General features: G+C 42.3%; 1 protein-coding gene across 2 annotated transcripts in view; it reads right to left on the reverse strand.

The window, feature by feature from the left end:
* Positions 1 to 771: 771 nt before the first annotated feature.
* Positions 772 to 18006, reverse strand: part of LOC106586164 (striatin) — a 105913-nt gene continuing 88678 nt past the window's right edge. For both annotated transcript variants that reach the window (XM_082964500.1, XM_014173094.3), the window contains 10 exons: positions 16495 to 16638; positions 16046 to 16182; positions 11707 to 11882; positions 11213 to 11260; positions 10785 to 10906; positions 10261 to 10428; positions 5524 to 5664; positions 4956 to 5057; positions 4698 to 4784; positions 772 to 4390 (listed from right to left, as the gene is read on the reverse strand). In XM_082964500.1, coding sequence (XP_082820626.1) covers positions 4221 to 4390; positions 4698 to 4784; positions 4956 to 5057; positions 5524 to 5664; positions 10261 to 10428; positions 10785 to 10906; positions 11213 to 11260; positions 11707 to 11882; positions 16046 to 16182; positions 16495 to 16638 — 1295 coding nt within the window. In that variant the 3' untranslated portion in view covers positions 772 to 4220. The remainder of the gene's footprint in view (positions 4391 to 4697; positions 4785 to 4955; positions 5058 to 5523; positions 5665 to 10260; positions 10429 to 10784; positions 10907 to 11212; positions 11261 to 11706; positions 11883 to 16045; positions 16183 to 16494; positions 16639 to 18006) is intronic.

The following is an 18006-nucleotide window of genomic DNA, read 5'->3' on the forward strand; positions in this document are numbered from 1 at the left end:
TTTGAATGGAGAAAGAAACTGATATATGGTGTGTGTATTGTGTGTGAACAGGTGTATTTTGCCTACTCCATTGGTTTGCTTGGGCTTCCCAGGAGCAGCTAGAAGACATAGCCAGCGAGTCAGTCAAGGAGCACTTGTTCTTCATGGAGGACTTTGATGGCCTCCATAAGCTGGTGTCCACTATCGTACACAGCATCTGTCAAGAGTTCAACTCACAGCCTCAAAACTGAACCCTTAAGTAGAACACACCAAAACAACAGTCATCTGAGAGTGCAACAGAGTGCCTCTGACCAGAATATCAGGAAGCATTTTCTGGTCATCTACTAATGATTATACATGTTAATTGGCTTCGAAAACAGGCACTGCTCCCTATGACATACCCCACGGCAAAAGTAAGTGATGGAACGGCCCCCTACTGCGCTCGGCTGAGCATCGTTCTGGTGTGTGTGGTCTCTTACACACTGGGAGAAGTACTACATTGTCAACAAATGATACTTACGCACATACCAGTTTATGTATTTAAATAATATACATCTTAGATTTATTTATAAAATACTGTATGTTTAAAAAAATATTGTTAGGACTTTTGCAAGGTATTAACATTGCTATTGGATTACAATTAATATGTAAGATGGGGTACTTAAAATATGAATCAAATACAAATATATTTTCCTATAGGTAGGTATACACTTGAATGGAAAATGTGTGATAATGTTGAATCAATGAAATGCATTATTCTAAAGGTGGGAAACAAATACTACATTACCAGTATGATATACAACATATTCCTTTATTGTTGTTATTGATAAATCTGTCAATCTCCCATCTGAGAAAAAATACAATACATCATGAAAAAAGAGTAAACTATAATGACAATAACTATATGTACTGTATGTACAGTCCAATTAGCATATTTATCAAATTCACATCTTAAAAGAATTCTCTATACAACTGGAGGCTAAAAGGGGAATTACTTTTGATTTACAATAGGCAAACTTGGCTTCGCCCAGGACTTTGTTTTCCCATTGGTTATTAATAGGTTCTTTGTTTTGTGTGATCTCTTCTCATACACTTTGTATTGCTTGTAAGCAACACCCCCTGCTGCTCAGAATGGACAAGTGAATTTCAGACGCATATATGAGTCACTATTTAGACTAGAGCATTCTGCTTTAACACTGCCTACCACAGTACGATAATTCTTTGTTAAAATCCTAGTTCTTGTCCGACTCCTGGTTCTGGAGGACCACTGTTTGCTTGGTTATTATTATTATTATTATTCCAATTGATGACCGTATGCAGTCATGATAAACACACTGTCTAAAAAACGACAGCTCAATCAAAACTGATTTGGAGAAAACTAGTATTTAAAGTGGTTCTCTACGACCAAAAACACACAAACAAAACACTAGCCTATGTTCAGCCCTCATTATTCTGTCATGGACATACAGCCCATTAAAAGACATGAAATGAGAGCCAACCTGCTGAAATATGGTTTTTCCACATTGTGAGCAGCAGGGGGCCCTATACTAACTCTTCTTTTGTTCAACTACTCAGTGTTGTGATGAGACTACTGTACGTTTACCACGACAAGGGCACCATACATACTGACTCCATTTCACATCACCATGTTTAGCCACTCAATATACTGTGTTAATAAATATCTTTTTTTTATACTTTAAAACTGTACACGTTTTTGTTCTCTCCCTTACATTGTCTAAAATTACCTGACACCAAAGTAAATAAAAAAGAAAAAATATCTTTGTACAACAAAAGCACACCGAATTCCCCACAGATTTTGATCCATCCTCGTCATTCAACAGTCCTCATTTTCGAGACCAAAGCATTTGGTAGATAGCGAAATCCTAATCTCTCACTGTTCAACTGCAGATGAGACAACTTGGAGAATAAATGACAAAATCTGTCTTGTTTTGTAGTGCTCACAACCAAAGGCATAACTTTTGATAAGACCGGCAAATCTCCAACCATTCCACTACAAAAGAAACAAAGTACACAAATCCCCCAAGGAATAACTCCTAAATGTTCAAGTAAAACAGAAAATATTCTTTAAAAAAATATCTACCTGTATTTAACAAGGATTTACCTTTTTCACCAACCATGTATAGTAAATAAAAAAACGAGTAATTGCTCAAAATAATTAGACAAAATTATATTTTCAAACAGTTATTACATTAAGCATTTACCCTGCTTTCTGACCAGAGCTGGTCATATCGCCTAAACACAGGAGCGTAGCTTGTGTGCAGTTGAGTACTAAGAGACCTCAGTTCTGCAGTCAAAATGGGAGCCAAGGGGCTAACTCAGCACAGTGGCAAGCAGGATATCTATGAAGAATCTACCTTAGCAGTCATAGCTAACTTGGCATTAGCATTAACAAAAGAGCTAACTTAGCATTATAAGCAGAAAGAGCCAATTTAGCAGTCGCTGGAAACTTCACATCTGCAGGCTCTCTGTGAAGCATCTTGTCATTGTAAGACAATACTTGGTTGATAATTTTGGCTTAAATGACACAGAGGCATAAATAAATACACAGCTCAAATTAAAAAACAATCAAATTAATAAATTGTTTCACTGCAAACCATTTTCAGTGCAGTTTGGTTGTTCAACTATAAATGCATGATAAAGCAGCATGTATTCAAATTAGGTCAAACCACAACATTGATCAATCACTTCTGTTAAAATTGTGAAACAAAGTTTGAGTAATTGATCTACTGCTAGCAAATTGTCACAGGTCAGATCTTGTTAAGAGTTAGCGCTTCTACTTTTGTTGCTACAGTATATTACAATGTTGCTGTCCTATTTATGTAAAGAATGGAACATCCAAACACCAAAAGGCACTCCTTGTACCTAGGAGAACTGAAGCATAAAAGCATTTACAATTTAATTGGAAACTAAATGAAGTTTAAGAAAGGATGTGGCCTGGCTAAGTCAGTGTTTTGGCTGTGTACAGGCAATATAGATTTGGACACTGATTCAACAGTGAAGTAAAGCAAGCTGGAATACAAGGATGGCTTACTCACTTAGGTGACAGATTCATATGGGCTAATATGTAGGAATTCTGTTAGCAAAGTTTCATTACACAATTCAATTATTTTCATGGGGTTGGCTTTTCAAGATAATGCAAAACAAGTGTGTGGACAATAGGCACTACTTAAAAAGCTACATTTTCACTTGTTTAAGAGATGAATGAATGGAGTCATTTCCAATTTGTTGTGATTACATACAAAACCACATTGACATATAAAAAAGGCTATAATAAATCACACACCAAGGAAATGCAGCCTCTTGGCCTTTACTTCAACTTCAAACTGACTTTCAGGTTACTTTAAACTTCTTTACAATTGTGATTTATTTTAGGGGGACTCCAGTTCTGCACGCTACTGTATATTTCAGTGGATTGGAGGGCATTGTGGATCCCAACTCCCTCATTCAATAACTGAAACAGTACTGTGATATTGACCACTAGCCATACATATGCTGTGTACATCCGATGAAAATAATTATTTTCAAACGTAGTTTTATGGATCAAATGGAATAGACAATGTCCAGTGCTATGTTGTTGAACGCCCTTGCCCACTCCTACGTTGCACACAAACTGTAAAATCTCCTACGTTGCACACAAACTGTAAAATAACGTTGTTTGCAAGACTGACGAAAAAGGCACATTTTCATGAAATCTTTGAAAATGACGACACTGAAGACACAGGCAGTCTTAGGGGTGGCTGGGGTGGGTGCAGAATATGAGTCTTGTGTTTCTGTTAGTTAGGAAACAAATGCAATGTTTCTAAATGAGAGTACACATCTTGAGAATTTCCTGGATATCTGCTTGGTCTTTGTGATGTTTGACCACTGGTCTACTCCTGGTTTGGCTGTAGCACCCAGGCCCGCCCGGGTTAGCTGGGGAGTGTGTGTGTGTAGGACAGGAAGTATACGGTGGAAGGATAGTAGCTGCCTTCTCTCAAAACTCTCTCACGTTCACCCCTTTCAGCCTTCAAACCATCAGGTGTCTAACCATCACTCTCGACTGCCACTGGTTGAGACTCAGACACCAGTGGCTAGTTACCCATTCACCTCACTACATTTCCTTCCACACTGCCTTTGAGATGGGCTCCAACTCCCATCTCTCCCTTCAGTTACACCACACCTAATCCCCTTTTTTATGGTCCTTCGAGCCGGACGCAGCTGTTAGCCATTGGGATTTGCAATCATACGAAGACCTTGGCGAGCGCGTCGGCCCCGGCGCTGCCGATGTAGCACTTGGTGGGGTGGAACGCCACGTCGTGGATGGCCTCGTCCGACTTCTTGCGGTGCGCTGTGAACTCCTGGATGCACGTCTTGCTCTCCATGTTCCACAGGCGGATGGAGCAGTCATGGCCTAACATGGCGGAGGATGGCGAGAATAAAAATATAAAGAAATAGGAACACAAGTATAAAGAAATAGGGAGGTAGAGTGAGAGGGAGACAGAGAGAAAGATGGAGAGATGTTACAATTTTACAACTGCCTTTTAGTGAAAATTGCCACAAGAAAGATCCAAGGGGGCTTCCGTTTCTGTGCTCAGATATCATATTTGCCACACTGTCAGTTTGTTTCTCCAGTTATGCAAGGAACAATATTGCTGTAATTACATGAAACGCTAACCAACAAAACACTAGTACTTCTCTGTTTCCAGATAAATACTTACTGCCAGACATCAGGTACAAGCCATTGGGATCCACAGCTAAACTGGTGACTGCATCCAGGTGGGCTACCATGGAGTGAATACATTTCCCTGTAATAGGAACCCAGGATGAGTACAAAATCAATGTCCTCAATGTTGTATTTATACCAACTGTTATAAGTACACTTTATACTGTGACAAAATGTGTTTGTCTTACTATGTATACATTTTATTTTCATTCTAGCTGGAATGTCGGTTCAAAATGGCCGCTGTCTAGCTCACCCGTGTTGTTGTCGAAGAACTGGATGTGTCGGTCCTCCTGTGCCGTGATGGTGATGGGCAGAGTGGGGTGACTCAGCACCTTGTTGATCTTGCACGGGGCTTCTGTGTGTTCGGGGTGGACGTGAAAAGACAGGAAACTCAACTGAACATTGCCGATTAGCCCTTCTCATTTACATGTAGTCACTTGTCAGAACAACAGGATAAATGGGAGTTATAACTCAAGACAAAATTATTAAAAAGTAGGGAGTTGAACATCCACAGAGCTATAATATAATTGGTGGGTACTAGGGTTATATTGCAGACTGTGCTGATATACCAGCTGCTATGCCCTGTTGCTAATAAAACAAAGAAATATGCTAAGGAAACTTTCTGAAGCGAGTACACCAACAAAATAAGAGTATGACTTTTAATGCATAAACATAAAACATTTATGTTGTGACAAGAAGGGTAAAGGGAGTTGACAGGGAGAGCGCAAGAAAATAGGTAGTAAGCGCATATTGCACTCAAATACTCGCTTTTGAGTTACAAATCTATATAGTCACTGTGTAGAAATGACAGCGGAACTTACCGGGCTCTCCGGTCTGGTCCAGCTTGAGGATCAGCTGCCGCGTCTCCATGTTGAAGAGTCCGATCTCCCCCGTGCTGAACGACGTCACCATGTGGGCCGGCTCACTGCACACCAGGTCAACTGACGTGGGGACGCCTAGCTCTGAAACCAACAGAGTTGAAAAGGTTATGAGCTAATTCTAGAGCAGTGGTTCTGCTGTAGGGGGAAGGATTTGCGTGTGGTGACCTGGTCCTAGGTCAGAGCTTTTTTTGCATTGAGTAACTCTTTACGGAGCTAATTCTTGATCAGTTTTACCTCTGAATCCGATAAAGGTAGAGGTGGAGAGGTTAGTGTTTGGCTGTGGAGACCTGGTTTGTCCTAGGTCAGACCTCTTTTTGGGGCAGGTAGTGTTCTGAATTGACTCAGAGGTTCGCAAACTTTATTGACCTGCGACCCCATATTGACATCAAAAATGTTTTGCGACCCCCACCATGTAAAAAAAGTTATGCAATCAACGGCCAATGTTGACTTTATTAAATTGGGACTATGACAGTCTATTACAAATCAGTCACAGTATTTTTGACAGTATTTCAATATAAAGACAGTATGGTTTGACGTGACTGAAATGCATCAGAAAGGTATTGGGAAGTTCAGAAGACCATCAGGCAATAACGCTGTATGATCTTCTGTGTAGAAGGTCTCTGACCTCCTCCCTATAGGCTGTCTCATCGTTGTCGGTGACCAGGCCTACCACTGTTGTGTCATCGGCAAACTAAATGAGTCATGACTGAACAGGGAGTACAGGAGGGGACTGAGCAGGCACCACTGAGGTGTTGAGTATCAGCGGGGAGGATGTGTTACCTACCCTTACCACCTGGGGGCGGCCCGTCAGGAAGTCCAGGATCTACCGCCCAAGCAGAGGGAGGTGTCTAGTCCCAGGGTCCTTAGCTTAGTGATGAGCTTTGAGGACACTATGGTGTTGAATGCTAAGCTGTAGTCAATGAATAGCATTCTCACATAGGTGTTCCTTTTATCCAGGTGTGAAAGGGCAGTGTGGAGCGCAATAGAGATTGCATCATCTGTGGGTCTGTTGGGGCGGTATGCAAATTGGAGTGGGTCTAGGGTTTCCAGAATGATGGTGTTGATGTGAGCCATGACCAGCCTTTCAAAGCACTTCATGGCTACATACGAGAGTGCTACAGGTCAGTAGTCATTTAGGCAGGTTACCTTAGTGTTCTTGGGCACAGGGACTATAGTGGTCTGCTTGAAACATGTTGGTATTACAGACTCAGTCAGGGAGAGGTTGAAAATGTTAGTGAAAACACCTGCCAGTTGGTCAAGCGCATGCTCAGAGTACAAGTCCTGGAAATCCGTCTGGACCTGCGGCCTTGTGAATGTTGACCTGTTTAAAAGGTCTTACATCGGCTACGGTATGCGTGATCACACAGTCGTCCAGAACAGCTGATGCTCTCATGCATGTTTCAATGTTACTTTCCTCGTAGCGAACATAGAAGTAATTTAGCTTGTCTGGTAGGCTTGTGTCACTGGGTAGTTCGCGGCTGTGCTTCCATTTGTAGTCTGTAATAGTTTGCAAGCCCTGTCACATCCGACAAGTGTCGGAGCCGGTGTAGTACGATTCGATCTTAGTCCTACATTGAGGCTTTGCCTGTTTGATGGTTCATCGGAGGGCATTTGTTATAAGCTTCCGGGGTTAGAGTCCCGCTCCTTGAAAGCGGCAGCTCTACCATTTAGCTCAGTGCGAATGTTGCCTGTAAACCATAGCTTCTGGTTGGGGTATGTACGTACAGTCACATCTATGCACTGATTGATGGAAGCCAGTGACTGATGTGGTGTACTCCTCAATGCCATCGGAAGAATCCCGGAACATATTCCAGTCTGTGCTAGCAAAACAATCCTGTAGCTTAGCATCTGCTTCATCTGACCACTTTCTTACGCACCGAGTCACTGGTGCTTCCTGCTTTAGTTTTTGCTTGTAAGCATGAATCAGAAGGATAGAATTATGGTCAGATTTGCCAATTGGAGGGCGAGGGAGAGCTTTGTACGCATCACTGTGTGTGGAGTAACGGTGGTCTAGAGTTTTTTCCCTCTGGTTGCACATTTAACATGCTGGTAGAAATTAGGTAAAACGGATTTAAGTTTCCCTGCATTAAAGTCCCAGGCCACTAGGAGCATTTTCCTGTTTGCTTATGGCCATATGCAGCTCATTGAGTGTGGTCTTAGTGCCAGCATCGGTTTGTGGCGGTAAATAGACAGCTACGAAGAATATAGATTAAAACTCTCTTGGTAGATAGTGTGGTCTACAGCTTATCATGAGATACACTACCTCAGGCGAGCAAAACCTTGAGATATCATGCACCAGCTGTTGAAATCGTGCACCAGCTGTTGTTTACAAACATACATAGACCGCCAACCCCTTGTCTTACCAGAGGCTGCTGTTCTAATCTGCTGATACACTGTATTACCCGCCAGCTATATGTTATTCATGTCGTCGTTCAGCCACGACTCGGTGAAACATAAGATATTACAGTTTTTAATGTCCCGTTGGTAGGATAACGTAGTTCGTCCTCTTTATTATCCGGCCAATAGTAGCAATGGCAAAGGCAGATTAGCTACTCGTCGCCGGATTCTTACAAGGCACCCCGATCTCCTTCTGCGATATCTCTGTCTCTTTCTCCTGTGAATGACGGGGATGAGGGCCTTGTTGGGTGTCTGGAATAAATCCCACTCGTCCGACTCATTCAATAAATATTATTTGTCCAGTTCAAGGTGAGTAATCACTGTTCTGATGTCCAGAAGCTCTTTCCAGTCATAAGAGATGGTAGCAGCAACATTAGGTACAAAATAAGTTACAATGTGAAAAAATAAAAAATAAATAGCACGGTTGGTTAATTAAGAGCCCATAAAACGGCAGCCATCCCCTCCGGTGCCATCTTCATCATCAGGCGACCCTACATGGTGTCGCGACCCCTAGTTTGGGAAACCCTGGAGTAACTCTTTATGGGGCAGATTTTAGGTGATTGTATAGCATGAAATGACAAACATATTTTATGAGCTGATCCTAGAGCAGTGGTTATGTGGGACAGTCCTTGTAAGAGGGTGAATTTGGTGTTTTGTAAGCTGATCCTAGAGCAGACGTTGTGGAACATGAAGTAAAAAATGTGTGAGGCATCTGTTTAACCTCTATGGGCTAGGTGGGACGCTTGCGTCCCACCTACGTAACAGCCACTGCCAGCCTGTGGCGCGATTTTCAAAACCTTAAAAATCCTATTACTTCAATTTCTCAAACATATGACTATTTTACAGCCATTTAAAGACAAGACTCTCGTTAATCTAACCACACTGTCCGATTTCAAAAAGGCTTTACAACGAAAGCAAAACATTAGATTATGTCAGCAGAGTACCAAGCCAGAAATAATCAGACACCCATTTTTCAAGCCAGCATATAATGTCACCAAAACCCAGAAGACAGCTAAATGCAGCACTCACCTTTGATGATCTTCATCAGATGACAACCCTAGGACATTATGTTATACAATACATGCATGTTTTGTTCAATCAAGTTCATATTTATATCAAAAACCAGCTTTTTACATTAGCATGTGACGTTCAGAACTAGCATACCCCCCGCAAACTTCCGGGGAATTCGCTAACATTTTACTAAATTACTCACGATAAACGTTCACAAAAAGCATAACAATTATTTTAAGAATTATAGATACAGACCTCCTCTATGCACTCGATATGTCCGATTTTAAAATAGCTTTTTGGTGAAAGCACATTTTGCAATATTCTAAGTACATAGTCCAGGCATCACGGGCTCGCTATTTAGACACCCGGCAAGTTTAGCACTCACCATAATCATATTTACTATTATAAAAGTTTGATTACCTTTTGTTGTCTTCGTCAGAATGCACACCCAGGACTGCTACTTCAATAACAAATGTTGGTTTGGTCCAAAATAATCCATCGTTATATCTGAATAGCGGCGTTTTGTTCGTGCGTTCCAGACACTATCCGAAATAGTAAAGAAGTGTCGCGTGCATGGCGCAATTCGTGACAATAAAATTCTAAATATTACATTACCGTACTTCGAAGCATGTCAACCGCTGTTTAAAATCAATTTTTACGACATTTTTCTCGTAGAAAAGCGATAATATTCCGACAGGGAATCTCCTTTTCGGCAAACAGAGGAAAAAATCCCAAAGGCGGGGGCGGTCGGGGTCACGCGCATAAGCCCAGTGTCCCTTGATCGGCCACTTGAGAAAGGCGATAATGTGTTTCAGCCTGGGGCTGGAATGACGACATTCTCTTTTTTCCCGGGCTCTGAGCGCCTATGGACGACGTGGGAAGTGTCACGTTAGAGCAGAGATCCTTAGTAAATGATAGAGATGGAAAAGAAGTTCAAGAAATGGTCAGACAGGCCACTTCCTGTAAAGGAATCTCTCAGGTTTTGACCTGCCATTTGAGTTCTGTTATACTCACAGACACCATTCAAACAGTTTTCGAAAATTTAGGGTGTTTTCTATCCATATGTAATAAGTATATGCATATTCTAGTTACTGGGTAGGAGTGGTAACCAGATTAAATCGGGTATGTTTTTTATCCAGCCGTGTCAATACTGCCCCCCTAGCCCTAACAGGTTAATGAACTGATCTTAGTGCAGTGTTTGTGTGGGACAGCCAATGTAAGTCTATTGGGGGATCATTTCGTCGATCTGATCTGCATTCAGCACCTCACCTCCTTTCTCGTTGAAGATGGCGAGTGCGGGGGAGGTGCTGGCAGCGTTCCACAGGCGCACAGTGCCATCCCCGGAGCAGGAGAGCAGGCGCTGGTGGGCCGAGCTGTAGACCACTCCCCACACTGAGTCAGTGTGACCCAGCATCGCCCCTCGCAGCACTGAGGGCTCTATTGCAGGAAAGAGAGAGGGAGAGTTAGGAGAGAGAGGGAAGGAGTTATGAGGAGGGAGAGGTAGAGAATTAAGAGGTGGGGAGAGTTAAAAAGGAGGGAGGGGAAAAGGAGAGAGGGAATGAGAGAACGAAAGATCATGTGGAGACAGGGAAAAAAAATAGTTGGATAAAGAGGAGAATAGAGTGAAAGAGGAGGATTAAAGGAGTGTCAGAGAGAGAGTTAGAGTGATGTAGCGAAAGGGAAAATAGAGGTGGAGAGAGAAAGAGTAAAGTGATGAGAACAGTGAAGAGAATATGAAAAAAGAGAGATGTACTAATAATCAGGGGTGTAGCAAAAGGCAACTGGGGGCATACCATATGAGTCATAGGGGTCAATATTGGGGTTGGGGGTGTTCCAGCTCTGAATGGTTCCATCCACCCCCCCACTGAAGCACTGCTCCCCTGTAGAGCTCATGGTCACACACAACACCGCACCCCTACAGAAGACAGGAAAACTCATCTCATTATTAACTTCAACTTGTTTTGGGAAGACAAAACACAACACCGCATTCCTACAGGAGAAAGTGTCAATACCTGTTACTACAAAATTCAACTTTATTTTTTTCATCGCACTTTCGCAATGTTTTACTTATGCAAAGATACAAAGTATGTGAATATGTACATTTGATGGTTTGTATGGAACACCATTTGATAGAACAAATTATTCATGTATACAAGAGTATCAGTCCAGCTGTCCAGTTATTAAAAAGGTTGGGTTATAGTGGATAAGGAAGATTACTCACCGATGGGCCCTGAAAGTATAGATGGGTTCCACATCTAGGGCAGCACACCTAGGAAGACAGACAGGGGACATAACTATCTTTGATATACATATTCAACGACCATACACGAACTAAAACCAAATGTCCCATAACAGCCAACAGAAATGTATAAGAAAAAGGCATAATTTAGCTATCGATTGTCTTTTCACTATAGTGCTCTTAACAATTCCACATGACTCTTACCCCATTGAAAGTGACCAAGTTAGCCACTTTCACTACTTAAGTACCTGCTTAAAAGCATAATTGTCTTTGACTGGGTCATATTCATTAGTGCACACAGAGTTTCTTAATTACTGTGTATTGCTCTTATCTTTGTCAGGTCGTTATTGTAAAAGAGAATGTGTTCTCAATTACTTACCTGGTTAAATGAAGGCAAACATTTTAATTGTTTGGGGTCTAGTAAATACAATCCAGGTGTTTGACTGACAGCAGGGTAGGCCTATGTGAACTCTTACTTCTTGGCGGGGGCGGTCTTCTGGAGGTTCCACAGTTTGAGGGTGTGGTCCTCGGAGGCAGTGACCAGGACGGGCTCCACGGGGTGGAAGGCCAGGCCCCGGATGGAGTCAAAGTGGCTCCGCAGCGTGAACTTGGGGTTCCACGTCTTCCGCAGCGCATCCTGACTGTTGGTTACCTGAGTAAAATGGCAAAGAGTATTGATGTCAGTTGGAGATTTGCAGACAGACCACCTCCTCCTTCTGCTCAAGCCATGTGGTTCCCTCTTGATTGTCGCTCCATCTGTTGCATGCTTGAAAGCCTCAAAACTCTGGCTGTTATTTGATTGTTTTTGTTTAGATTTTTCAAGCAAGCAATATAGAAGTCTGAAAAATATTATTATTATTAGGATTCAAGCCTTAGTCCTGCACAATGTTTCAGAAGGTATAGCATGCTAGGAGTCACTAGTTTTGTCTTATTTATTTCAATTTACAAAAAGTAACTTACGTAGTCACACCTGACTTAAGGTTGGTTCCTGTTTGTTATGCAAGTTCAGTGGTGCTATGCTCTTTATCATGCCTCTAAATACAGTTGAAGTCGGAAGTTTACATACACCTTAGCCAAATGCATTTAAACTCAGTTTTTCACAATTCCTGACATTTAATCTTAGTAAACATCCCCTGTCTTAGGTCAGTCAGGATCAACACATTTTAAGAATGTTAAATGTCAGGATAATAGTAGAGAATGATTTATTTCAGCTTTTATTTCTTTCATCACATTCCCAGTGGGTCAGAAGTTTACATACACTCAATTAGTATTTGGTAGCATTGCCTTTAAAATGTTTAACTTGGGTCAAACAAGTCATGTAGCCTTCCACAAGCTTCCCACAAAAAGTTGGGTGAATTTTGGCCCATTCCTCCTAACAGAGCTGGTGTAACTGAGTCAGGTTTGTAGGCCTCCTTGCTTGCGCACGCCTTTTCAGTTCTGCCCACAAATTTTCTATAGGATTGAGGTCAGGGCTTTGTGATGGCCACGCCAATACCTTGACTTTGTTGTCCTTAAGCCATTTTTCCACAACTTTGAAAGTATGCTTGGGGTCATTGTCCATTTGGAAGACCCATTTGCAACCAAGCTTTAACTTCCTGACTGATTTCTTGAGATGTTGCTTCAATATATACACATAATTTTCCTGCCTTATGATACCATCTATTTTGTGAAGTGCACCAGTCCCTCCTGCAGCAAAGCCCCCACACAACATGATGCTGCCACCCCCGTGCTTCACGGTTGGGATGGTGTTCTTCACCTAGCAAGCCTCCCCTTTTTCCTCCAAACATAACGATGGTAATTATAGCCAAACAGTTCTATTTTTGTTTCATCAGTCCAGAGGACATTTCTGCAAAAAGTACGATCTTTGTCCCCATGTGCATTTGCAAACCATAGTCTGGCTTTTTTATGCCGGTTTTGGAGCAGTGGCTTTTTCCTTGCTGAGCGGCCTTTCAGGTTATGTCGATATAGGACTCGTTTTACTGTGGATATAGATACTTTTGTACCCGTTTTTCTCCAGCATCTTCACAAGGTCCTTTGCTGTTGTTCTGGGATTGATTTGCACTTTTTGCACCAAAGTACGTTCATCTCTAGGAGAAACAGAACGTCTCCTTCCTGAGCGGTATGACGGCTGCGTGGTCCCATGGTGTTTATACTTGCGTACTATTGTTTTGTACAGATGAACGTGGTACCTTCAGGCGTTTGGAAATTGCTCCCAAGGATGAACCAGACTTGTGGAGATCTACAATTTCTTGGCTGATTTCTTTTGATTTTCCCATGATGTCAAGCAAAGAGGCACTGAGTTTGAAGGTAGGCCTTGAAATACATCCCCAGGTATACCTCCAATTGACTCAAATGATGTCAATTAGCCTATTAGAAGCTTCTAAAGCCATTATTTTCGGGAATTGTCCAAGCTGTTTAAAGGCACAGTCAACCTAGCATTTGTAAACTTCTGACCCACTGGAATTATGATACAGTGAATTATAAGTGAAATAATCTGTCTGTAAACAATTGTTGGAAAAATGACTTGTGTCATGCACAAAGTAGATGTCCTAACCAACTTGCCAAAACTATAGTTTGTTAACAAGACATTTGTGGAGTGGTTGAAAAATCTGTTTGAATGACACCAACCTAAGTGTATGTAAACTTCCGACTTCAACTGTATGTTTGCAATGTGCCCCTTGTGCTTGACCACAGTAGACAGTCAATGCATATGCTTTTCATTTCCTGCTTGTTAGAGCTGCAATATCTTCGAATGAAAGTTACCATACAAACTTTAATGTTATCTAATGCACACAAATCCATGCCTATTTTGAGATGAGTGTGTCCATCATAGAAATATAATTAGAACACTAAGGTGTCCTCCCACACTGGGTCCAACTGAGCAATATAACACTCAGCCTCTTCAATCCCAACCTCATTCTGCATGCTAGCTCTGTCCAGCAATACAACAGCAGAGTTCATTTCGCATTCAATTGATCTGGAGTGTGTGTATGTGCACGCATGTGCCTCTGTGTGTGTGTGTGTGTGTGTGTGTCTCTGTGTGTGCACGCTTGCATTAATGTGCATGCGTCTAGGCACGTGTTTGTGTGTGTCAATAAAAGCGAAAGTCAAAGCACATGCTAATCAGACTAGCCTGTTTAAATATTGACATTTTGAAAGCTGGAGACCAGCCTCTTACATAAGCTTGGTTCAATTCTGTGGATTACTATTGATTTCAAGTCTTCTGTTTGCAGTTACACTCACTAGCTCAAAGTCTATGTATATAAGCGCAGAGTTAATAAAGTAGGATAATTTATTCTGCTTATAAACCTACACTACCAATCAGCTTGATCCCAATTCTTACGCATATTCTGGCGCGAAGTTCCCTAGGATCAGTTTCTCTTCCCCCAATCCTAACCTTCATCATGACTAGGGAAAATGCTAAACTGAACCAAGATCAGCATAAACTTCACTCTCCTTCTACTCGCTCACCTGGGGTTCATACAATACAGTAAACCCAGGGTTTTCTTACAGTGTACACTTCGTACAAGTCTTATCTATCAATAACTGGCTAAGGCTTTGAAAAATAGGTTGGCCCATTAGATAAATACAGTGCATTCAGACCTCTTGACTTTTCCACATTTTGTTACGTTACAACCTTATTCTAAATGTTTTTTTTTTTATTCCCTCAATCTACACACAATAGCCCATAATGACAAAGCAAATTTTAGCAAATGTATAAAATAAAATAAAAATATACATTTACATAAGCATTCAAACCCTTTACTTGAAGCACCTTCGACAGCGATTACAGGCTTGAGTCTTCTTGGGTATGACGCTACAAGCTTGGCACACCTGTATTTGTGGGGTTTCTCCCATTCTTCTCTGCAGATCCTCTTCAGCTCTGTCAAGCTGGATGGGGAGCATCGCTGCACAGCTATTTTCAGGTCTCTCCAGAGATGTTTGATCGGGTTTAAGTCCGGGCTTTAGATGGGCCACTCAAGGACATTGAGACTTGTCTCGAAGCCACTCCTGCATTGTCTTGGCTGTGTGCTTAAGGTCGTTGTCCTGTTGGAAGGTGAACCTGAGCACTCTGGAGCAGGTTTTCATCAAGGATCTCTCTGTACTTTGTTCCGTTCATCTTTCCCTTGATCCTGAATAGTCTCCCAGTCCCTGCCACATGATGCAAAAATGTCTAAAAATCAGTTTTCGCTTTGTCATTATGGGGTACTGTGTAGATGAGGACAAGTTATTTAATCCATATTAGAATAAGGCTGTAACGTAACAAAATGTCTAAAAAGTCAAGGTGTCTGAATACTTTCCGAATGCACTGTATATGCCTTTCTACTTTGTGTTCCAGTTTGGAAGCTGAAAGTTTCTAAATCTAGCTAATCGATCAATCTTCTACTACACGGCAATGTAAAGCGGTAGATGTTTGCTGCTTACTTAATTTTTTGATTGCTGTGGTCATGATATGTAAATAAAATTCCCTTCGGGGCAAAAATGTGTGTTGTTTTTGTCATAATAAAGGTTTTCATTCATTACTAGCTGCCTTGCCATTGCATCTGGCAGTGGTTGGTGACCCGTGTAAGGAAGGACTGACGCCACACATGGTAGACCAGGCTAGAGTCATGCTGCCAGCTCGCCCCCCTTACCCTCCCTTCCTTCTTTCCTTATCCTCCGTTCCCCGCAGAGGTAGGTAATCATGTCGTAGGCCAGGCTGTCTGCCTCGTTGGTCACAGTGAGGTCCGCCAGCTTGCCCAGCCTCAGCTCACTCTCTCCCATTCCGCCTCTCAACCTCCCCATCCTCCCTTAATCCCCCCCAGAGGTGCTTACGTCGTAGGCCAGGTTGTCCGCCTCGTTGGCCACAGTGAGGCCGGCCAGCTCGCCCAGGCCTAGCTCGCTCTCCGCCGCCTCGTCCGGCCCCATGATGAACGACTTCCCTGACGTGGGCGGAAACGTCATGGCCTCCACGGTGGGGATGGACAGTGAGATAGACGGACAGATGGACAGACAGACCAGGCAGAGGGACAGAGCCAGACAAACAAATTAGACAGGCAAATAATACCAGACAAGTAGGGAAACATTTACAGACGGACAAAGGGACAAACAGAGAAGTCAAAACACTAAACGACTTCTATTGAAATATAACAATCATTGGTATTTGGGCCTATTAGATATTGTTGTGTCAATTTGTAAATTCAATTATTTAGTCAATTGTATATTTGGAAACTGTGCATTCTCTAAATTCAAACCCTTTGGGGACAATTAAGCTCTCATCTTACCTTCTTCGGGGTGGCCCACTTCGTGCTCGTTGAGCCTGGGGACGCTGGGCCGGGATGGCGGTGTCACGGGGGGCTGCATGGAGGGGAGATCCTCGGCGTCTCGCAGGTTGGCCAGCATATCCTGCAGTTTGGACCGATTAGGCCCTGGGATGAGGAGGAGGAGGAAGATGAGAAGAGGATCATGGAGAAGGAGTAGAGACAAAGAAGGAAAGGAGAGGGAGGAAGAGAAGTAGTAGTGTACAGAGAGGATCAGGAAGAAACAGAAACTTTATAAGATTGAAGTTTAGTTTAGTTTATTAATTCAACCATTTAAAAAAAACAAGCACACACAACACTTGAAAAAGCCATACATGCACATGACTAAAATCATGGAGGATAACACAAAGTCTGGGATTTATTTCCATTGTGGTCCTCAAGACAAGATGGCTAGACAAGATCGAACACAGTATGGCAGTGAAATCACAAAACAAAAACAGAGAAGAACAACAACTATCTCATCATCCCAGTTATATCATAGGGGTTATTCATATGGGCACAGAAGACATCAAACATATTTTTACTTTATTTTAAAAGCTGCCCAGAGAGGACGTTGTTTTTATGGGCAGAGGCAACACATTCCATTCTGAGGCTCCAGTATACAAGAAAGTACCTTTCCCAGCATTACTCCTGAACCTGTATAAGCACACATCAGCAACACCTGATCTGGTGCTGTGATTATGTGCATCCCTAACACGAGGAAAGTAATCACTTAGATATCTGGGTGCAGGACCATAAATACTCCTGTAAACCAAACCTAGTCTAATCTGGGACACCCTAGCCTCAACAGGCAGCCAGTTAAGTTCCTGAAAGCAGCTCCTGCCTATGTGAGTACGTGGACTCACCTTCAATACTACCCTGATCAGCTTATTCTGGGCTATCTGGAGCTTCCCCTTCATAAGTTTAGATAAGCCCCCAAACCAGGAAGTACTAGCATAGTCAAAATGGCATTGAATGAGGGCAGTATCTAGCACTTTCATGGAGTGCTTATCAAGCAGCTTGGACTTTCTAGCCAAACATGTAGTCTTGGCATTAACCTTCCCTAGCACTTTATTGGCCATGCTCACACCTCCCAAGCTTCCATCAAGGATACATCCCAAGTAGCTAACAGAGGTTTTAGTAGTCAGCACCTCACCCCCTAATTCCACACTTTCAGAGGACCTACTGAATTTGGGTCTGGATCCAAAAATAATTGCTTCTGTTTTCCCTAAGTACAGAGATAGCTTATTATCTCCAAGCCATTTGCTAATGTTAGTAAGCACTGTGCTAAGTATGCTCTCCAACATAGTTTTACTTTTGTGAGACACCAGTCATCCACATAAAGAAAAAGACGGCAAGAACAAGCATTTTTCATAATGTTAATATACAATAAAAACCAGCAGAGGCCCAAGCACGCTCCCCTGCGGAACGCCACAACTAATTGGTTTTGCATGAGACAGTGAACCATTAACCTCTAATACTTGCGCCCTTCCTGAT

This window comes from Salmo salar, chromosome 02 (assembly GCF_965601325.2).
Source record: "Salmo salar chromosome 02, fSalSal1, whole genome shotgun sequence".
NCBI classification, from domain to species: Eukaryota; Metazoa; Chordata; class Actinopteri; order Salmoniformes; family Salmonidae; genus Salmo; species Salmo salar.